The sequence below is a fragment of the Spodoptera frugiperda genome, chromosome 11 (genome assembly GCF_023101765.2).
Source record: "Spodoptera frugiperda isolate SF20-4 chromosome 11, AGI-APGP_CSIRO_Sfru_2.0, whole genome shotgun sequence".
Classification (NCBI taxonomy): domain Eukaryota; kingdom Metazoa; phylum Arthropoda; class Insecta; order Lepidoptera; family Noctuidae; genus Spodoptera; species Spodoptera frugiperda.
The window spans coordinates 1477038-1501441 of NC_064222.1; the positions used below are offsets into that span (position 1 = coordinate 1477038).

At 35.3% G+C, this 24404-nt stretch overlaps 1 protein-coding gene across 2 annotated transcripts in view; it reads left to right on the plus strand.

The window, feature by feature from the left end:
* The window catches only part of LOC118274918 (serine/threonine-protein phosphatase alpha-2 isoform), a 49275-nt gene that overhangs the window by 12685 nt on the left and 12186 nt on the right, over positions 1-24404 (plus strand). For both annotated transcript variants that reach the window (XM_035592703.2, XM_035592704.2), the window contains exon 4: positions 3226-3314. In XM_035592703.2, coding sequence (XP_035448596.1) covers positions 3226-3314 — 89 coding nt within the window. The remainder of the gene's footprint in view (positions 1-3225; positions 3315-24404) is intronic.

The window sequence follows — 24404 nt, forward strand, 5'->3', positions numbered from 1 at the left end:
CAATAACAAATAGCCAACAGACATGACGTAGTATAATGCAATGATTAGGTAATATTTAAAACTTTATTGAAAAAAAATAAAGCTTCGTTTTACGCAAAGGGATAATGTTTTCCACTAACCGGCCTGTCACCGCCACCAGTGCAGTCTGTCACTCAGAAACAGCCATTGTAGGCATGTAAAATTCAATGACGTGGTCTCTTGTATCATTGTGGAACGAAATGAAAGAAAAATTACATGAAATCACATTTTTGTTCCCAAAAGTAAAGTACTAATCTCTTCCATATTCATTGGTGCACATAGCTTAGCATTGGTGAGAAACAAGGACTCAGATATGTTTTTTATTTATATAGAAGGTTGCCTGCTATGGATGGCTTCCCTACTATCGATACATCGTATACGAACTGCGCATCTTCCTCAGACGGCTACATAACTTAATATTAGTGGAAACGGTAACATAGTTTCACAGCTATTGTAAGAAGAAAGAAAAATGTGCTTCGTAGCATAGCTACATAACACATTTCTGGTGGAAAAACGCCCAAAATAGGGAGTCTTTCACAATTTCACATTTTGCGTCATCGTTCCACTTGAAGAAACGAAGACTGTTTCTAATTTAGTAGTCATAATATTATGATTGTAATCACGTCTCCGAAATTGTAACATCAAAAGGTTAATAAAGGAAAATGGAAGTGCCTACCCTGAATGTATGTAGGTGTAATATCATTTATTCACAGAACATAATAAATTGCTCCTTTGTCTTTACAACCTACTTTTGTTACCGTAATAACTTATTTTATTGGATATAAAGTATAAGTAAAGAATAAAAATATAAATAGATATAGCTCAGCTATAGCTAAAGGAAAAATTATGCGTAGGCTTTTATTCTGTAGAAGTACCTCTATAGTTTACTTTTCTAGTCTAGTAATAAATTATTGGAATAATTAAGTGATTTTTTTATGATCTTAAAAAAGAATAATGGTTTCCTTAAGTAACTTTTTTCTGATATCCGAAACTCGTTTGGGTGACAAAGGAATCCAGCTCGCTTTTTTTCTTAATATCTTCAGCCTTCTAACTACCTAGACTCAAGTCTTGTAGCAATGTAAATACATAATTACATTTATACTATATGGAGCATGACGTGGATTTTACTGTAATGTAACATCAATTATAAAGGAAAAGATTATAATTGTGGTTAATTGTAATGTGAAACATGGTTTATAAATATTGATTATATTTTATTGTAAAAAGCACGGACCAAGAGTCGGTTAGAGAACTAATATGAATACTGAAATAAAATCTAGCCTCAAATGAGACAATCGTATAAGTATTTTATATTGACCTTGTACAAGACTTCGTGTTAGGAATGATTAACGAATGCACTAAATGTCAGCTCTATACAACAGCACGATTCGTCATGCTATTTAACTTCTAATACAAAACGATTTAAATTCCAAAGTCATATTCTATGGTACCTAATATATTTTCCTCAATAATATAATAAGAATTCTGTTATACTGTCTTTCCAATATACATAGTATACTAACTTCTGCCGGCGGCTTCGACGCGTTCCCTTAAGGATAAAAATCCTATCACCCAAGTTAGCTCATACCCTGTCTGTAAACCAAATTTTATCAAAATCCGTTCAGTAGTTTCAGTGTGATTGAAGGACAAACATCCAAACAAACAAATTTACATTTAGAGCAAAATGTCTAGTCTAACAACGTTTCTATGATTGCACGTTTCTCAAAATTCACGTTTTGCTACATTTAATTCTTAGTTGTCGTAAATGTCTTTTTATCTAAACTATCACGGTGCAGACCGACGACTGCATTAGTTTGTCTTCGACTTTGTCGCACGACTTTCTCACTTGTTGTCCATATTAAAATTTAACTGGTATTTTAACACGTTTTAAGACATCGTGATAAAACCTTGCCTTTAATTTTATTTTACGTAATAAGTAAGATCATTGTAGACCTATAAGCAAACCTGTATTAAAAGCTAAGTAGAGATGAAAGTTAAGCATGTTAGATCACATTTTGTATTTTCTTTTACAATGGATATAGAATCCTCTCCTTACACGTTAACTGCCACGAAGGTGTTGGCAGTCGAAGGCTTCAAATCAGTTCCTGAAATAATAAAATCATAATAATATAGAAAGTGTAAACATAGTATAACACGTTGCTCGTCTACTACTCGCACTTACTGTGGTTAAATGTTATCTCGCCGTAAACATGTGTCAAACGTCAATAAATAAATGTATGTATGAGTCAGTGTTTGTACAATAAATGTATGTATTTATGTGTGAAGTCTACAACTAGATAGCTAATGAGGTTTCCGTATAAACTTCCATATCTAACGAGAGATAGTACATATCAAATATCGATATTATTGTCGGATTATAGGCAATTCTTGGTAAAACAAATGTTCTTGCGTCATCACCTCTAATTTCAGTGACTTCACAAAACTCAATCACTGGAAAATTGAGTTTTCCCAATAGCTACTGTTGTTTTCGTTCACACAACAATCACGGAATCTTCAAATTGACTATGTCCGATACGGAAATCACAATGGCTCCTGCCTCCAAACTCCATTTTGCTGTAGACTTGCGAAACAGTGATTTGCATGCATGGCTGTTAATAGGATACACAGAGAAACACAAATGTAGCTAAAATCTGATTTTGCTGTTCCATATTGGAGCTAATCCTTACGTTTACCGTTGTTAGATTCCTGCTTTTGCTATATTTCCCATTCCTATTCATTATTTGTGTATCATATTGATTGATGGAACTTTAGTGACGATTGTTCCATAAACTAACCATTAACAATCGTACAAGGTCAGGTTTACTTATCAGATTAAAAGGGTCCCCATTTATCATGAATCGATAAAACCATTGAAAGATTAATAGACGTAAAATCCTTTTTACAAAATCTCTAAAATACATATCACATACGGGAAAATGTCTGACATACGGGTAGATGAGTGATTGAGGTAGATATTGTGGGTATTTACCTACACATCTTCATAAAATGTGTGTAGGTACTACGTTTTAAGAAATCATCTCTTTAGAACATGTTTTCCGGTGCCTACTTCTAGTTGGTAACCCCGAAATGTGACGACGATCAGTATTTACAAACAATTTTCAAAGCAAAGATTATTATTCGATATGAAATATACCTACAGATATTTATTAGGATATTAAGTAATTGTATATTTCTCTTGTCCAACAGATTCTACGACGAATGCAAACGGAGGTATAACATCAAGTTATGGAAAACTTTCACAGACTGCTTCAACTGCTTACCGGTCGCTGCGATAGGTGAGTCTTTTATAATATCCATACATATTAGGGAATCATCATATCAACATTACAGTCTTAGATTTTCATCCCTGAACACAAAAAGTCGTTATGTCATTATGTTTTTGTTCGCGTCTACCCATTAAGACCCATCCACTATCTTTTTATACATAGTTTATGCTTATAAAGATAGCTAGGTGACTGTAAAATCTAGACCAAGACCGCCTTAAACGTAGGGCGATGGAGAAAGCGAGCTAAACGCTTCGTGGGGTGTGGTTTGTAATAATGGACTTTAAAAACTACAAATATTGTCTACTTTAGAATAATTTTGGTTTGATTAACATTATGAGGTAATTTTCTAAAGAACTTTTTTCAAAACAACGCCTAAAATGTATGTTGTGTATCATGTAGCTTACGAAGTTCTCGACGCCGGAATTTGACAGCGCGCCAACGACAACTATACAGGAAAAACTAGGGAAAGTTTCCTACAAAACTTCACACGGTTCTGTTTTTTGTCGACTGAAAATAAATATGTGTATGGAGACGTCTACATTTAGATGTTTTAGCGCCTGGCGTTTCTACGGAAAAGATACTTATTCGGATTTCAGCGTACATTTCTATATTTTGACTTTGTACGACATTAAGATTGTTGTAAATACTATTTACGTCTACTTTTACACTTGATTTGTAGTACACTGTATAGCCGTTCGGAGTATACACATAGTATTGTGTATTGTAGTTTATACAGGCTTATCCCTGACGTCATGAGCTGCCTGTTATAGTTGATATTTTTTAAGCCGGCTCCCGTATTTGCAGACCCGTTCAGTTCGGTGATTGATCTAATTAGTCGCTCAGCCGACTGTGAACTCCACTCAACAGATAGCCGTTGATCCCGCTTGAAATTATTTGTTGGTATACATACATTGTTTTCACTATTATTGGCATCACAAACCTTATTAACTATTTGACTGTTTTGCTTGATTGGCTGAGCGACCCACTTAAAACGTAGAGAATCTGAAGGAAATCGTTATAAAATGAGTTTAGATTATTACGTACAAGGTTAGCAAGAAATTCGTCTGCCTTTTTTTCTTACAATATCTGCTTAGAAGGAACTATGAGATTTTGGCTTCAATTTAAAGTTTTATTGTTTGGTATCTAACATCATCGCTCAAGAAACAGTTGAAGTAATCTTGATTAAATGTCGCTATTGCTGAATTTATATCAAAGCGACTGTAACAAATACATAGAAATAAGCATCTATACAACAAGCCCCCCAACCAAAAACATGATTGAATCGAATAGCGACCTTCAACCCTAAAATATCCGAAGGGAACTGCCCGCACTCCCATTTCGGTACGTTTTCGCCGCAACCTTGTTACTCCAAAATTCCCTATAACTTTGTACGTATAAACGTGGATCGGTTGACTCGCTCACCGCAACGCGAAGGTCGAGTATACGCCAGCTATATTTATCAGATCACGCTACTCACTTTGATACTATAGTATTTTTATATAGAGATAGACTTCATACAGATGTTGTATAATGTTGAGACATCTGTCCCGTCTTGATGGATCGTATTTTTGGACACTGTTGAAGTGTTGTGCTGACATGTGCGCGAAATGAGATGTCAATGTCAGAATTGTGTTAAGTAACTACTGGCGTTGTCGGGTCATTTATACTAAAGACGCTTTCTCTTATACGTATTCCTGAAGTTTATCGAGCTTAGTTTTATTTAGAATGCTGATTATTGATATATCGTGGTAAATTGGTAATAGACTTTGTACTTCAGACACTAAGCGATGGGTAACTTCCATAAACCCGATCTTGATCATGACCAAAAGATTATCAAGTGTATTTACACAAAAAATGAGACTAAACGTTTAACAATCGCATGCGAATTGGACGACAAAATGGACTGAAAATCACCTAAATAACTACGCTGGTACGACTGCTAAAGTGTTAGTATTCAGTGCAAAATAATAAAGACTATCATGGGACGTGTCAAGTGTCTATTACTTGAACAGATTCCTGGGGCGAGGCAAACAATTGTAACAGACAGCTTTGATCTTATTCACGAAGATAGTTTCTGTTTGTGGAATAAAATTGAGCCTAGATCTGCCAGTCATTTGTATCGTTTGTTCAAAACTTAACCCTTTGAAGAACATTATGAGAATCTGCCATTTTGGAAAAGTAAAATCTGGATGATAAAGTGTTGAAAATGCAATTATAAAATAAGAAATAAATTACTACACCAATAGTCCGTTGTCCAGTAAATATTGCGAAACAGACAAGATCATAAACGACAGTGCTGCCATCTACGAAGCGCAAAATAAGAAAGTCCTTTTGAAAGATCGGATTATTCCACCCTTTTTGGATTTCCTTTTATAAATGAACACACGCATCTTACAATACCAGTAAGATGTAATCTCACAGTAACAAGGAACGGGAAACATCTGCCAAAAGATAATGTTTCCACGATGCGTACGTATACGTACATCTCACGGCCTCGGCAAGTAAAAGTGAATAAATTGGCGACACGACGGAACTAGTAATAAATCAGGAAAGATTTATATAACACATGAACAGCAGGTCAACCTACTCCTTTGTGTTAAACTACTTTATTCCATTTTCAACGTTATTGTTTTGGAATAAAGTCGAAAGTCCAATGGAAAAATTGGCAGATTGGTGTAACTTGATCTGCTGATGTTTATACATAGTTATTAGCATAAGAGACGCGTGTTTGTATATCGGGTGCAGCTGATGAGTTTCGAAGGAACTTGTCGAATTTAAATTACTGATTTTGTCTCGTGTTTGTACTCAAATATTTGCATTTTGCGTAATACGTGATGTTGTGAATTTTAAAACAAATAAAGCTTAGAGAGTGTAGTTAAATGACTTTGTTAATGCAATACTTTTACGAGTACATTTTCATATGCAAGTACTAGACGAATTTAGATAAAAACTAGCCCTGACTCAGCAAACTTCCTAAACTTCTCCCAAAATATTTAAGACCAAAATTTGTTAAATCGATCCATCCATTCTCGAGTTTTAGCGAGACTAACGAATAGCAATTGATTTTTATATTTTTATGTAACACCTCTTCATCGCAAATTAATCTAAAGCAGTAGACGTAACGGATTAAACGTGTATTTACAAAGATAAAAAATAAAAGATAAAGACGAGTTTATTTACAAAAGCCACGTAAATCACGTAAACAATAAACCAAGTTAAAGTAATGATGGCAGTATTTATCTTCGCAATTTACCTGAAACTGTTTGTTTGGGTCACGAAGCGAATGACGGCTTCGACTGCGGTTTGCTCTAGATAACAACCTGCTTTGAATTTGCGGTTGGAAATAAATTAAATGTGATTGGTTTGTTACTTCAATGTTTTATAATGAAGTACAGATTTTCTTATGCTATTACAGAAGTATAGCTACTTATATCTATAGACTGCTTTTTCTTAAGGGGGGAATATCATCTAATGACTTGGGCAAGGCGAAAGTGTCAGACTCTTACTCACTAAAAACCACCCCGTTTTCCTTCGAGCCAGAGCCCCGGTTGGGACTGCTAAGAAACGAATATACAGGAATTAATAAAGCGACAGTAATAACATCTCTGCTATATTTAACCTCATGTTATTCTCCAAAAGGTACTTACTTACATTTGAATTTCTCGTACGCATTACTACGCCATTTTTTGTCTTTTTATATCAACTCCCACGTACGCATGTAATATTATACACGTTGTTCCTCCAGAAATACACATTTTCAGTCATATTAATATGGAACAAAAATAATATTGTCATAAACTGGATCTCACTGCGGTATGAGCACTTTCGAAGATCATTTTACTTCTGAAAATACAAGATTCAGAACTTTGAGGAATTCTGTTGCGAATACACTGAAAAACCAAAACGGGAAGCATTTCTTACCTTCCAAAGAAACTCTGATATCGATCAGAGCATGTGTGTGTGATAGAATAAATATTCAACAGATTTCTATGCATTTGAAATAAGACTTGTAATTCACTAGGGAGCTGGTCCGTATTGAACCAACAGTAATACAATAACAGTACTTTGGAAGTGTACCGGTATTTCCTGACAGCGCATATAGGAACTTGATAAAAATCTGTCTTTGAAAGCTTAAAAAAGGCCATATAGAATAAATAAGAAAAAAAAATAGGAGTCCATATTGTTCGCATCGTATAAAACAGTTTCGAATCACTAGCAGAAGGAATTCTAATACAAGGAATAGTCTATTTTAAAGAAAATTTCATCTAAATTGTATTAGCAGTTTTTGCGTAATAAATTGACAAATGTACACGCGTCTCACAAATTCGTTGTACATAAAACTCCTAAGATGAATCATTACAAAAAGTTTTGTGCTCAACGATTAACGGTACCGAAATCATCTTCAATTCAATATATCAATGTCAATGTTTGGTTCAGTGAACTTTGAATGTATCATTGCAATTTGTACATGCTATCTGACAATCTGCAGACAGATGTTTTGATTTAGTTCAATAGATATCGAAAGAAGACAATAGGTAGGTGTAAACATATGCACTTCTATTGGGTTTAGATAAAAACTTATTGTCATGTAATGCCCGTAATTCGTATTGTTTTAGAATTCGTCATGTAAATTAATTATTTCATCCCTATAAAATTTGATTTTGTCAGTTCTTAGTAAAATTTCTAGCAATTGGCGTTCCATTGTCTCTGCCTTAGTTATGTATGTATGTAAGTCCTTTGACTTTAAACATAACTTTTTATATATGAGCTCCACTTATAACCACAATACGGTAAAACCTCATGTTTTATATGCCAAACGGAGGTACTTACGGTCTACTGACAATTCACAACGACCGCGTTGCCATGACGACAGACGTATGCAAAACCACTGCAGTGCAAATTATGAAACGTATTACTGCCGGTCATTGACTTCCGACCAGGTTCAACATCGAGTGATGTTATTAAAAGTTGTTACACGCTACGCTACCACGTCAACCTACTCCAATCAGTCTATTTTCTTCATTGAATTTTCCACTTTAAATCAAAATAGCAAGGTTGGAAATCCAACAAAATTTTACAGAGTAGCTTGACCTGCTGCCTGATGAAGCAACCTTGGACAGATGAGATACGTTCAAAAAGTTTTATATAGGTTAATTGGATGAGAAAATGAAATTCGGGATGTTATTTTTGGTGGACGGAAATTCAATTTTGTTAGCAGAAATCTGAAAATTTTTGCGATGAAGTGCTCCAGTTCCGAAGTTGATGATGTTACAAGGGATTCGGAATTTTTGTCGTTAACGATGATTTTTAATTGAGTTTTTCAAACTTTATTTCTGTCGCCAAATTTTTGATTTTGCAGCAAAATCATTCCACATTCATACCAAAAATCTATTTGTGTCTTGAAAACTTCTCTTTACACAATAATGTTGCCACTTTTATAGGCTCAAGAAAAACTAACTTCTTCAAAGAATGTTATTTTGAAGCACAAGTTCTAAAACAACCCACATCATTACAATAAATAGATGCTTATTAGATTCGACTAAGTTGCCAGACATGTTTTAAAACAGAAAAGTATTCCACAAAAATCCTAGTTTAAGTATTTTGTTCTGAGTTAAGATTCAGTTGGTAAACAACATAGCAGTATGTCAGCCACATCCTTGAAACTTGCTTGCTACTTTAAAAGTTTTCACAAAATGTAAGGAGATATTTCGTATTAGGCCCTTGCTTATACATTCTCCAGTTATGTGTTCTACTGTCGCAGTGACCTTCAAAATAAAATCGCCATCGTTGCTGGCCTTGTGTTGTCTTCTGCCAGTCAGCAGTCAGTCACTTGCAACCTCATTTTACTATTACCTAAGTCATAAAAAAGTAAAACGTAAATACCTTTAGCTTAGGTACGTTTTGCATCAAATTCAGTAACATACTACATCTGAAATCGATAAGTTTCGGTTTCCAAGCGAAGTAAACTTACCTAATAATTACGAATGCCTTATAACAAGTTACTATGTCACAATTGGGATTGCCACGTCACGGTTCGCTTAATTTCTGTTCCCTCCACCTCCCCCTTCCCTAGGATGTGAAAATGTAATTAATTTGTAGTCTTTCATAGAAAGTGTGTCAGGCTTTTCGCAACATTAATTTGGTGACGCAATTACACATAAGCTTTGGGATTTATACGACCGCAGAGTGTACTAATTCGCGAATTATGTTCAGAGGCTCGTGTTGTGACCAAAATCCTTGCTGTTAATGGATTACGGATATTTAGTACGTTGATCCTCGTATATTATAAACTAGTCCCTCGACACGTTCCATTGCCTGCCTTTTGTCTATAAACTATAAAATACTGATAGTGTTTATAAAGGTTTTATTTTAGGTAATTCGTGAAGTAACACGAATGAAACTGCAGTCAGATGTAATACATTCAAACGATTGCATAAAAAATATGACAGTTACGTATTACTGTTATTTTTCTTTCTTTTAAGTATTGTTTCTGCACTAAGTCACTCGACCGCGATGTCTTACAAAAACGGATATCGAATTACTGAGAATCGATTGCTTGCACAATAGTCATGTGGTGATGTAAGCATGCGGAAATGTTGCTAAATATACTTTTAATGTTACTTGTATTATCTTTTAGAATTGTATACTTAGTAGCTGAAACTTTAAATTCACCTAGGCACCTTTATGTTTACCGAAATGTTAAAGTAAATGGCAGACGATCCTGAAATATCCACACATCTTACTCCCAAGGGTAAGGGTCACGTTCTTCGATACCCGCCCTGTGACGCGCATACGAAGCGCTGCCTAACGAACACTCGAAACAGTAATGGACTCGAATTGGACATTTGGTACACCCTGATTGGTGGAAATGACCGGGAATGGGTGGCGCTATACACTTTACGTTAAGATTTAGGACGCCATTTTGAATACTTGTAACGCTTGGGGCCACAGATATTAATGTTAATAGGCAAATAAGCCTTCTCTGCTCTTAAGAGATAAGAAAGGAATGTCTCAACCGCTTTTATTATTGAGTCCTGTCTTATATATTTTTATTAATATGAGATAATGCCCTCTTTGATCACGAGGCAAGGCACGCCCCCACACCGTTATGTATATAGAAAAAGTGACGTGTACACGATAGATCGTGACAGTTTTACTAGCGTGACTGATAAGGAAGAACCTTCGGCTTCAAATAAATACGCAAACGATGAGAAACTAGACAACTCTCTCAATTATAATAGCAATTCTAAAACCAGATTAACATAACAAAAGAAGAAGAAAAGTGCGCGGAAAATTCCGTAATTACCGAGAAATTATATGAATAGGAAAATTGAAATTAAGATTTAATGGAATCTCGAGTTTTCATTTACAAGGAACGAAGCGAAGGACCAACTTTATGTTTATTCAGAAAATAAAACGCAAATGTACGCACGGTAGGTACTTGTTATTCTTTGGAAATATTTGCAAAAGATTTGTGACCCAATTCGTTAGCAAAGAATATTACGAATAATAAAAAGACTTGAGAATTTTGTGGTAGAACGTGAGCACACAAGTACGGGTCGAATAATCTCATTCTCAAACACTGAGTCAGAATACTGTAAACATAATAAATCTATCGGGTGCAAAACATGATTACAAATGACAATAGTTTTGATGTGTCATTGTTGACATTTAAGGAAGCGAAGCTATAAGGATCAAGGAACGTACTTGCAAACTTGACCTCGGACCATATCCTTCCGACGTATTCAATTCGTGATGAGCACACGAATTTATCAAACAGAACTGTCGCAAAATGAAGATGGTATCTACAAATGACGCATCTCTATCTTGTTTGTGATCTCTGTGTAAGTTTCTACTTAACAGTAGTACGCCTTTGACATTGGTAGTTTCCAAGGTCTTCGTGTCATCAATCATTGTGTTGTGATGTCCAGGAAATTCGTTCTTTGATTTTTTCTCTTCCATAAATTCGAGTGAAGCTTCGGAAATATCAGTATCCAATACGGTTTTGTACATTATGGGTTTCCAAAGTTCCATGTTCGTCACAACGAATGGTCCTTTGGGACACTTGCCGTAATAGTTCCACATAAACCCAAACTATATACGAAATTACCTCATACTCTTACAGATTGCTTAGAAATTCAATTTATCGTGACATTGCGATAATAAAACGTCGTGTAAGTTTTAATATTGCCTACGGTGTTTGTGACAGAGAGATATTTGCACACAATTGGTTGACGGTCCCGAATATTTTACTTGAAGATGATAATATTTCATTTATACATTTTATGATAAAAAGATCGAAGATCCTACGTTCGTTAGACCTTTTAAAAAGTCAAAAGTAGAGTTTCATCGCAAACTTACGTGCCCAAAACACAGGAAGACCACAACAAAATAAGTTTAACTGCACTATTATGCACAATAAACGGACGTGATCTATGCAATATGCAAGTTCAGCTATACGCCATAAGTGGAGCAATCTAGGTAAGTGCAAGCTAATGGATAATGCAAACTAGGTTGACTACTATACGACTGGCATGTTTACTAGCGTTCATGGCCTGCACGGAACTTACGATCTATGATATAAGACATTATGACTAGTTTAGCTTTAAATTTTGTCCAGAATTTTATTATACATAATTTCGTAGGTAATGTCGTCTCTGGAGTGGTCATAAATATCCATTCATTGTTTTGTCTTACTGAAATTGTAGGAATCAATCCCAAACTTCATTAGGACAGTTCTTCAAAATAATATTTAAAATCAAACGATCAGGTTTCTTTCATTTACCAGATTAATGGTTTCAATTCACCAGCTCCCTCAATATCATCCAATAAACGTAACTTCGATTTTCAAAACACGAAAATTGATTGGACGCCGTTATTCAATTATCCAATCACAACAGACTGAGGAAATCACATTTTGACAGATTGTTTAGAGTTATATCCTAGGTCACGTGATTGTTCACAAGACTTACGTATGATTGTGTGATTAATCGTTGCGGTGTAATCCAGTGGCTTTTACGTAATCTAGCTAATGGGAATGGGTAGAGGTGTAAAATGTATATGTAGTTGACACCAGTGCTAGTGACATGTTTACGAGTGTAGTTCAAGGTCCGGGGGCGTTTGTTTAACGGTAGTGCTTTTTTATAGGTGAGACTGAAAAATAAACTAAGAGGTGTTTGTAGGTGTTAGTGAAAACTATTTAAATATTATGTCAATTGTATTTATACAGGTAGGTCAATACTGAGCATTATGCCCGGTTTACATTATTCCAGTCCAGCGATCCAGTCCAGTACTGGAGTGTGAACTGAATCCAGTAAGAGTCCAGTAACTGGATTCGCGGCAGTGTGTACCTATGATAATAAATAAATGTGAATGTCTATGTACCTGTTTAAGTATTATGTTAATTTAATTTGTTTTGTATTTTCCTCAAATGTATTTATACACTTTTGGTCACTATAATAAACGTGTAATTTCATATTTGTATACAAAATTTTAATTAATTCACATGTCCCATATTTGAACCGAAACAGGTCAAACTGGTTATATCTGCGCGCTCAATAGTTTTAGTTTAAGTACTCGTGAAGAGACGAGAGTAATCAATGAACGAGTCCTTATATCGACTTTGTGATCACCTTCAGGCACCCTTTATTTACCCCTCAGGAATATAAGACAGCCTGTTTTAGATTCTAGACGGTACAAGATACTCTAGAATCTAGATCACAGTCTATTTCGTTTAATCTCGTATATTTAAGGTCTAAAATACATACAAATGCTGTACCGTGTTTTCATATTTTCGTGGAAATTCTCTCCTGTCTACGCTTTGTGTTTATTACTCCATATTTCTACCTAGTTTAATTTGATTATATCAAAACAGTAACTGTTATTAGTACATACTCACACAAACATCAACTTATCATAAACATCAATACTCCTCCAACACAAATAACCCAACAATAATATTTGGAGAAAACAATTTGAGTTGAACATTAGAGTATGGCGTTGATTGCAATATTGTGTTACTTTATAATTCTACAAATTGAGCGCAGCTGTCCGGTATACAGGTTCAAGGCCTCTTAAGGTTAGCATGGGCTATTTTGGTCTAGCACGTGGGAGCGGGGCAGATGTGACGATGGTGACACGTGACCAGCAAGGCTACATGCACTACTCTATTTTTAAAAACACAGTTTCATGATAAGTGTTTCTGTGCGGAAGCGAACTAATGAAACTTGAGCTATGATGCTCTATATGTGTCAACGGAGCAATATGTCTGGAAACCTGAGCATTTTTTTTAAGGGGGATAATCATCTTATGACTTCTCTCGCCTTGGGCGAGGCGAAAGGTAGTGTCAGACTCTTACTAACTAAAAACCACCCCGTTCCTACTCCTGCTTTTCGAGCCGGAGCCTCGGTAAACCCGCTAGGTAGTCCACAGTACCAAATCTTAAACCTGAGCATAACATGGTAAATAAATACATTTATTTAGTTGAGTTTTTTCCTGCTTCTCATATAAATTTTGACACACCTTTTTGCTTGGACCATTTTCCTTCCCCTTAGCTCTTCTGTCGTAAAGTAAAACCTTAATACACAGAAATATACATTTTTATTTCGTAAACATTCTTGTTTACTGGTCCTTGTATAAAAAACAAAGTAGGCAACTGTTGCCATGGCCTAAGTTTTACCTCCTTACCTTTTTATTCGAACTTGGTCATTTTGCTAACAAACAACTTATATTTCAAAGGTTTTACCTTTACATTTTCAAGTCGCCTTGGGGAGAAATAAAAACATGGCTTCGAAAGTTTTTTTTTAAGGATTTTTCGTACTTTGCCACTTGTTTGAAGGTTGAGCTATGTAACGTTTAGAAGAATCCTTTCCCTTTTCTCGTGTTCTAAAACAAGTATTGAAGGTTATTTAGCGAACGAAAACATTTCTTACCTTGTTTAGTTTTACTTTTGTGTGGGTGCTAAGCTTAATTTAATAAATGTTACCCAAACAATGTACAAAATACTATTTTAGGGAGCAAATCTTTTGGAGAAAGTTATTATTATTACTAGGTACTAAAGCTCAGTGCTTTCACTGCCCCAAAGAAACTCCCTAACGAAGTAATGCCCTCGTATAATATTCTCCAATATCAAGTCAGACCTCAGTAATAAATTCTAATTATATTAAATAGGTCTTTGCCAACGTTAAGATGAAGTGATAGCAAGATCTATGGAATAGAAAGTACCCGTTTACAACTCAGCTGCGTCCCTTCATTTACATCACGAGTAATAAATATCTATTTTGGTATAATAAAGTACCATTTTCATAGAAATGTTTAATTTTAGCCTATAAGTGTGTCAGCAGCAGTAGATAAAGGGTGACATTGCTGTAGTTGGACCCGAATGGACCCGAAACTTTTGTAATCTGCCCTCTAATCTCAGCTCTGTCAAATATTTCATTACAACTTTCTCTCTGGGTACTATTTATGACGTCAATCCTTTTAATTTTGAAATACGGTCTAAGCCGAGAACAATGTGAACACAGGCCATTTTTATCGGTTATTTTATTGTCTATCTAATCTAGAAAAGTAACTGTCGAAGTGCCTCGTAAGCCCACTAGAATTTGACCGATAGACAGCTAAGTAGGGTCAAAAGAAAGTTCTGGAAAGCAATCGACGAAAGATGGATCACCGTGTACTTAGGACTTCATTCTATTCCGAAGATTATAAGTTCTAAGAAATATGAATTGCCTACGATGTTATGGATGGGATAAAAACTATCCGTCGCGAACAAAAAGTGTATTAACATTTGCAAAGAGATCCAATTAAAGTCTGTCTGCTAACCGGTCCACTACGTTTGGCTGACATCCAACCATAAGCAGGTGCACTTGTAAGTAGGTTATTTTCAAGACTCCCAGGTGCTACGCATGTATAGTTTTTGCCCTTACTTTTTTTGTGGCTGCTAAAGTTTTATCCTTAAAAGGTTTTCTCAGTTATGAATATTTTAGGTGATACTATTATCCTGCAATTTTCTTATCATATGACTTCAGCTGTTTACCTGACAGCTAAAACATTAACTGATGGTAATAAAGACTTTCAATAATTACAAAATAAGTGTTCAAAGACAAAGTATTGCTGGGCTTTTTCGGTTTTTCGAAATCGTGTTCAATATATGGCAGTGGGCTCACTCTCTATTACATGGGACTTATAGCACAAATGGGGAAAAGTACCCCTTCGGGAATACAAGGCGTGATGATATTGCGTGTTTAACGTTAATCTCTATGCGGTGTCCCAATTTTGTCACATAAATCTTTCAAACATATCGATAAGTAGTTTACAAAGTAACATAATGTTATTCACGAACCAATAGTTCGATTCGAACAGGGATCGGATCAAACTTCCTTGGCCCCGTACCAATACCTTCCCAAAAACGAATATGGCGACATAATATAAAACTAAAAATCGTTACTTAATCACCCGTAGTAGTCCACTTTATTCGTGTCAATCGTTAACTAGGCACAAAAGATTCACAGTTCATTGGAGAATCACAAAAGAGCCCAGCTACTACACTACAATCTGATTATGACACTGGATAGAAATGGACACAGACAAGGCTCTTTCAAACCTCACTTGGAGCAAAAACTAGGTTAGGCGCCTCGCCACAGTTGCAACAAAAAGTGGGCTAGCTAAGACTATGACAAGGGAAGACTAGAGGATACATTCTATCTTGAAGAGAAAGATAATGGCGTTGTGGAATTGAGGGAGATTACATAAAAACTTTGCATATCAATATTCTCGTGTCAAAATCTAAATCTCAATAATCAAACTTAAGACATTATCAGCTATTTATACCTCTCAAGTAAGCTCCTGTGACTTCCTATTACGCAACTTATATGTTATTAAACTCGATATCAGACACTACAACGCGACCTTTCGCTCTGATCCTATCTGCAACAGGAAATTAAATGTCAACATTTCTCTTTATCCCGATAACATCGAGATAAAAATAATCGCAACACTCAATAACATGGAAAGATCGGCTATTTATAAAGATCTTATTGCGACAACGACCGACATGTGATCCAATTTAGACAATTTATCGATTACTTCAATTTTGCGTCTGTATTTTGTTTGAGCTTCAATTTGTCTTGTTAGTCGCGTATCGATTACATTTTGTCTGACTCGATTCGATCGTAAAGTCTAAAATTCTGCTTCAAATGTTTCGATCAAACCTTCAAATCGACCCACGATGCTAAAACTATTCACGTGCTAAAGTGCCATCGAACTAGCGATCGTGATGTAACTATTTTTTTGACATTAGAACAATGAACTTTAGAGTGGGATTTAGTGTTGATATGATAGCAGTTACTTTAGTTGACAACTGCGTAGGCTTAGTAGAATACCAAAACAATAACATGCTATTTAAATTTTATCTCTGAAAAAACAAACTCATTCAAACAATATCTCATATTTTATTCAGTCTACACTAAAATAAAATAAAAAATGCAGTCGGCTTTCATTTACGGAGGCAAGCATGAAAATATGGCCGTCTCCAAAAAAGGTGACCTTATAAAAAAGGTCGGAGAGCTTGTTAAAAATATATTAATATCGCCGAGTCTTATGTGCAAAATGAAGACCTATAAACGGGCCGTACTTGGCGTGGGGCGAAATCAACTTCAAGGATTTAATGAGAAATATTAAAATATCGATCACCTCCCAATTTCGACGTCCCTTATTAATCTCCAAGGGTCTCGCTATAATAATATTTCAAGCTTTGATTGGTCCTCCCAAGATTTATTAGAAATTCAAATGAATCTTAACATACCAGCCAAGAATTTTGCTCGAAGTTTCAACTTTCCAAGCAGTTGAACTTACGAAATTAATCTTATGATACGGCAAATATAGAACTCATAACCATGCAGTGTATTAAATTATAATTAATTATCCTATACCACTTTGTTTGAAATTGTTTCTATAAAATAATCATGATTAGCGATAAATTAACTCAATGGCGCAGATTTTTTAAAAGATCCTCGGTAGAAAACATTTCTAATTCTTTAAATTAATCGAATTCTCTAAAGGCAGATTGAAAAAACAGTATAGTTTTGAAGCACGGTTTAATGGCTACCGAATGGAAACAGCTATTAACTAAATGTGCCAGATAAACCCGCACTGAGTACTTTTAACCGAAATTACAAGTTCGCATTTAGATCGTGACCATCGGAAACACCGTGTCCCAATTCCGGTTAAAAATAGTCCTTACTTCCCTTTGACCTTTCCGACCGAATATTCGGCCTATTGTGAAAAATTCTGTACTGTGTATTTGACGGTAACTTTTTTCACGGCAACATATTCTCGAGAGCCTAAATGTAACAAGTATGTAACATAGTTGAATGTAGCGTCGTGTAGACACTTGGGCCTCGAGAGCCGGCCATTGTTTAACGAGGTCGATATCGTTAACAGGAGAAATATTTACACAAACGCTCTAGTATCCACTGAGATATTTGAGTTATCCCTCCTTCTGTTTATACCACAATGTTCTGATCACACACATGTGAATTTTATTCAGTACGACACGCGCCATTTTGAATTTTAATGTTTTTTTTACTGTAACGCCTACAGCCAATTATCCAACAAAAAGGTTGTGTATAACAAAAAAATATACCAAAACAAGGCGACAGATCAATGAGTTATCAGCGTAGGTTTAAAGTTACGTAGATGAGGCGAGGCAATTTCGCATGTTTGGTAATAGATAAGCAATCTATTCACCAGTGTTCTTATCGATCAAGGTTACAATATGGAACTTAGAAATATTTGAAACATGTCGTCACACTCAGGTGTATGGGTATATTATGAACGAAATAGATATTATATTTATGTACTTACGAGAATTAAAATAAAAATTATCGCCGAAGCCTAAAATGATTGGTCATGCACTTGAAGCGCCGCTTCAAGCTATTTTGTGCGAACTGCTAGGGAGTCTGAACTCCTTGCCGGAGTCTGTGTTTCCTGATGGGTATAACTTGGTGTCTTCAAGGCCCGAGTGAATAGGTTGCTTATGGGCAGGCGTGCTCCACCGTAGGCCGCATCATCACTTACCATCAGGTGAGATAGCGGCCAAACGTCGACCCATTACATGTAAAAAAAAATGCACTTGATTTGCACCAAATTACACTATTTATGTTTCACATTCTAGTTAGTCTGAATAAGTTTTGTATGAAAGGCAGTTCTATAAATACACTGGGAAGGTCTGGGAATAGATATCTGACGCGGGGGTGGTAAATAATGAAAAGGCACCTAGAGCGTAGTTCGAGAGTACTACCAAATTATATCGAAGTGTACGCCCACGGAACGTAGTTTCACTAATAAAACAGCACTCTGAAATGGGAATCCTACCTAATACAAACAGAGATCGCAAAACATTTCTAATATTACTGGCCCAAATACCGAAATAAATAAAAATTTTGATATTTTTTTTTCTTTTATACGATTAATAACAACACACCTTGTGGGCGGCCCAGCTTATAGTCAGTAAACATCGACGGCAAAGGAATTCTAATATTAAACATCAAATACAAGGCCTATCTTTCAAATCGTTCCTAAGTAACAAACGTCACGCTTTTTATCACCGACGGGGTAGGCAGATGTGCACATTATTTCCAAAATGAAGTTGATGCTCCTAATTTCATACGTCCTTTGATACTTGTTTTTGTGTACATACTCATTTTCCCTTGGGCATCTAACAAACAAGGTTACCCTTCCACGTAACAAAACAAACAACGACCGTATTGCATAAATAATTTAGTTTTACAATAAACATAAACATACCTAATTATAACCCTAACAACATCAACATTACATTATGTAGGTAAATGTTCAACAGATAGGTGCCATAGCTGGGCTGAGGAAAATATTTTGTATGATGTCAGGCTTATTTAAATACATCATATATCATTACCTGATGTAGTTTTTTTTTACTGTGAGAGACAAAATCTCCAGCAGTTTTATAATGATTCAGTCTTAATTGACAAAGCGTTGTCTAGTCAAATGCAAGTACTCTTGATGCGATGTTCAGTATCTAGGTCACGTGTCTTAAAAACGAAACTGCTACTGCAAGCCACGTCGGAAGGAACTGGGCGGAGACACCCACTCCTCAAAGCTACGTCATAGTTTAATGCACAGAAGTCTAATTCCATGAGCAATGAAAATTTTTGTCTCGTTAATCGAGATGTCGTCAGCAACTGTTGAGTAAGCCGTCTCAATTTGTTTCTAGTATCGGGGAAATATTTATATGTTGTTAGGATTAAAATTTTGGATAGATTCAGTGATAACTCCACTAAGTCTGGAACTCGGCCAGATATGTGGAATAAAATTACCTCTAACTATATAGAACTATATTATTATATGTTATCTTAAGAGATAACTGGCAAAAAGTGGGAGTTAGATACACTGTGTAAGTAGTTACGTACCAATACTCTTTTGAAGAACAAAAGTTGTGTCATTACCAAGGCTCGGAACCGGTTTAAAAAATACCGGTTAATACCGGTTTATATCGGTTTTCCTCCGAACTTTTCTTAAGAACGTGAACATTAAAGAACTTTATTTTAACCTAAATTAACCGGTTTATTCGACGAGGGGCATGTCGGTACACGCGTTGAAATATTATTATTGAAATAAGCTGAACAGCGCGCGGCGTTTCTTTGATGTGCGTCGTATTAACCGGTTTTTATTGCTCTAAACCGGTTAATCCGAAAAAACTTTATGAAAATACTGTTCCAAATACCGGTTTAAAAAAACCGGTTTCGCGAACGAAACCCAATGTAAAGGTTTTGCGTACAAGTACATAATAACGGTTTGAAAATTTAACCGGTATCCGAGCCTTGGTCATTACTGTATACTCAGATACACTAAAGGTCTCGTTGACGTAGAAGGTTGACATTTTAACATACAAACGCTACCGACTACTGACTGCACTGCAGATACGTGTGACGCACACCTCAAGCAACACATTCACTGTCTGTTTATCGTCCACACACAATGCGTAGTTACGAGCCCATAAAGTGTATTACGTCAAGAATAACGTTCTCTTTTCTATTCTTCGTCATATCAACCACGAAACGTTCCCTGCTGACCATAGGTCTCTAAAATAACTTCCAGATCAGCCGGTTGGATGCTGCATCTTTGCGGATGGAGGATGTATTAATCCTTCTGATTTCCCTACATTGTGACGTCTGTGGAAGAAAATTTACATATAACTCCATGACAGATGTATAAAACATACCTACGTTAATAAATTCGTGGCGTAAAATCTGTAGGAACATTTTTTGTTGGAATATTATTACGAAAATGTGAAAAGTTTTCGCTTGTATTTCATGGTTCAGATGTGATTTAGGTAATATTGACGTGGAATGATTGATTTCTCGTACGTTTATTATGTAAAAGGGATTTCTGGATTTGATTTACACTTTGGAAATCTGTTCGTAATATTTGTAAGGAGAGGAAACGGTTTCTAAGAATCGAATACTTAATAAACAAATTAATGAAATTATGTATTCAGCGAGCAAAGACAAAGTTAAATAATTAAAACAGTAACTAAGTCTTAAAAACTCGGAAGATAAATTACTGGAATGGGGCTCACGAGAAAGCCTTACATTAATGTAGACAAAACCAAGGTCCCTTTGTATTTTATAAATATAATACATAAAAGAAAGTATCTACCTTATATCAATTACGGGAAAGTTGTTTTTGTAACACCGTCCTTGGCACTGTGACGCAAAAGGATGTTTGCTTAAGCCACTACGGCTATTTTTACTTGGCCATACTAATTGAGCCAAACGTCCCAGCTTTAGATCATTAAAAATGACAGCTAAGCGTGTCGTTTTAACTTTGCTAATTATTTTTATAAGCACGCTGACATCATTACTTTAGAGGATTATATTTGGAGTATCTCTTGAATGCTCTGAGTGGAAGTTAGAAGATAATTACAGACTTCTCAATCTCTTAATTAAATTCACATTTGAATGTCTATAAATAACCAAAGCTATGAAATAACTATGTAAATTATGAACCCGAATGTCTGAGAGAGTTATACTAATGGCTGTTTTCACTTAAACCGTCTCTTAGAGTTACTTTAGGTGACACTTACATATGTATATGTTGATAAAGACTAAGTCGTTAAGCGTCAACTATCTTAAGCTTATGAGTTTTTTTAAAATTTTAAATAGGTTCCTTAAGAGTTACTTCGTTGGTTTAGTTGAATCGGTATCCCTAGTACTTTTTTTTATACAATCTCTTCTCAACATGTTTCGATTGAATTCAAGTAGCGAAAATTAATTGAGGACCCAATCAACTCGTAGTATTGTATTGTTATCAACTCCGCTATCAGTTATCTGCGCCCACACATACATTTGGCATGAGGCACTTGACGTTGAATATCACTTGTACAATGGTTTATCTCTAGCATTTAAATTAAGTACTGAAATTGTGATAGTATGTAGAAAGTATAACTAGACAGTGTCGAGTACCATGACTATTAATTGATTTGTTGAGTGGGTCATACGCGAACTTGAAAATGCGAGTCTTGATTTTTTGTCTAGCAAAGCATTGCCTTGCCATGCCGTGGATTAGGAGGACTCATTTCTGTCCTATCTATAGCTGTTCATAATACGACAGAATGACACACATCTTTATAAATATAGATAAATATATTTTTTCGCAATAAACAATAACAGATGTGTCTTTAAAACCTAAAACCTTAAGGGAAAACAAGCTCTTATTGTCTAACATTATCATTAACTAAAAGATATCTTGTATAGATATAACCCTGGGAAACATTTCCACGATACTTTAACACATAAACAATAAACAAAGCTAAGACAAGTTGTCATAAGCCGTGGAAGAACAAACGTAACTCATGTTTGTACATCAGTTAGCAAACATCCGAAGGAAATGGCTTTGCTTCTCCTTCCACAGCTATTATATGATAAATATAGATATTATTGTTATAGAAACTACGTTAATATCCTTTACTGCTTGTTATCTTGTGGTCGATCGAACAATATGTTTGTTTGCTAGAGAAAATGTAATATTTATTTATTCAATCTTTAACGTACACAATACTATTAAATGTAGTACATAAGGCGTACTTAATGCCATATGGCATTCTCTACCAATCAACATTAAAGAGAAAGGCTGCGAAAATAAGGTTAGGCCTTAAAAAAAACAATAGAGTAAAATTTGATTAAGAAAAATAATATAACCTGAAAAAATAATACGTAATACTATGTAACGAACATTAAAAACAAACCTCAAAACATTTGATTGAATCCGTAACCTAATTTATAGTGAACCAAATATTAATTCCTAAGAAAAGTTGATTTTACAGTTTTGATCTTACACTTGTATGTATCTAAACAAATATTGCTCAACGTTCCAAACCAGAGGTTGCACGTGCCGGCTTTTATGATCATATGATTCATCTCCCGCTGAACATAAATCATTTGGCTTAGGGTTACGTTTAAAATTTTCCACAAACAATAACAAACGGAGAGAAAAACAGCAATTTTCGTTGGTTTTATAGGATTTTCATCGACCATTTGTCACGTATCAATCCGCACTCTGCTTAAAATACTGACTTTTACTGATTCTTCCAAGAGTAATGTTTTATGTTTATCACTGGATAGATTTCTGTAACATTGTATAAACAACCGAATTAAGATATTTTGCAAGGCTCGGTCTGAATAGGATCTCTTTAAAATGGATGACTTCATTTTCATTTAGATACATGTCGTCAAATAGTTCTATAATTCATTGTGAATTTCTTTCAAGTTTTATTTATTCTAATGTAATATCCATAACAAAAACTTATAGAATTTCATTAGGCCTCATAATTATCATAATCCAATATTGAAACAATACAGAGTAAATTAGGTTATTACCACTACATACAATTCATTAACGAATTCTAGTTCATTACGTTTTTCTTTAAACGTTTCCACTCGTATTTTCATTGTTATACAATTCTTTAATAACTTGAACCTTGAAGCCAGTGTTTTGGCATGCTCTACATAATTTGTATTGTTAGCGGTAGCACTAAAGCCTTGTTCATCATAAAACAAATGTATGCTTTGTAGAAAGGTCGTCCTCCTTAATTTGGTACCGGCTGATTGGCTGATTGACTACTCTTCTGTGCGGAATAAAATGTTACATTGTCTAGTTATAGACTTGGTCCTAAGACTGTATATCAGTTTTAGTGCTCGTAAAAAGTTAGGTCGGTAACTTAACGAGTGCCTTTTGATTCCTTTCGTTGTTTTATGTTCGTTTATTGATCGGTTTTCCCTATAAGAATCTATAATAAACCAGACTTGATGACTACTTTTGTGTTGTTTTTTCCAAACAAAAATACACGTAACATCACAAGTTTCGTGTGACATCGTTACATAACGGTGACATTGTCAACATAAAATTAAATGTAGTGTCGACCCGCCACGCCATACCGATAATTTCCTCGCCCTTTTATACTCGGGTAGGTAAACATCCATTTCCTGTAGTTCCCCACGAAAGTCAGGGCCACGAGCCTCCAAGCAACCTTGGACCATATTCTATTAGATTTTATGGGTTTTATTGCTCATCATGACCCTAAAAACTTAGTTGACAGTTTTAGCGTCGCAATGCGGTGTTAGCTTATGGTAATTTTATACACCTTGTAGTCACTTGACGGGTTTCCTTGCATTTTGCTAATGAAACTAACATGTTGAATTAATTAGCTGAGATTCTGTATACTGATACTCGAATAAAAACTTGTTTTTAATTCCATATAGGGTCTTCCCCTATCAGATTAAAAGATAAATAATACACATGTTTTGTTAGATACCTACAGATAAACTTGACACTTTATGCAGAAAAAGAAAATAAATAAATACTTCAGAAATAATCAAACTTTACGATCTAATCCTGGCTCGAGTCGCAAAAACAAAAATGTTTCAGTGTTTTTATCAAACAAAACATGGGAGGCTTGAAACATGACAACAAGCGCTTGTTACTACTATCTCTCGAGTACCATTGTTCAGAGGCAGAGTGACGGTACGAGGAGGGAGTACCTCACAGTCCTCACTCCATGTACCC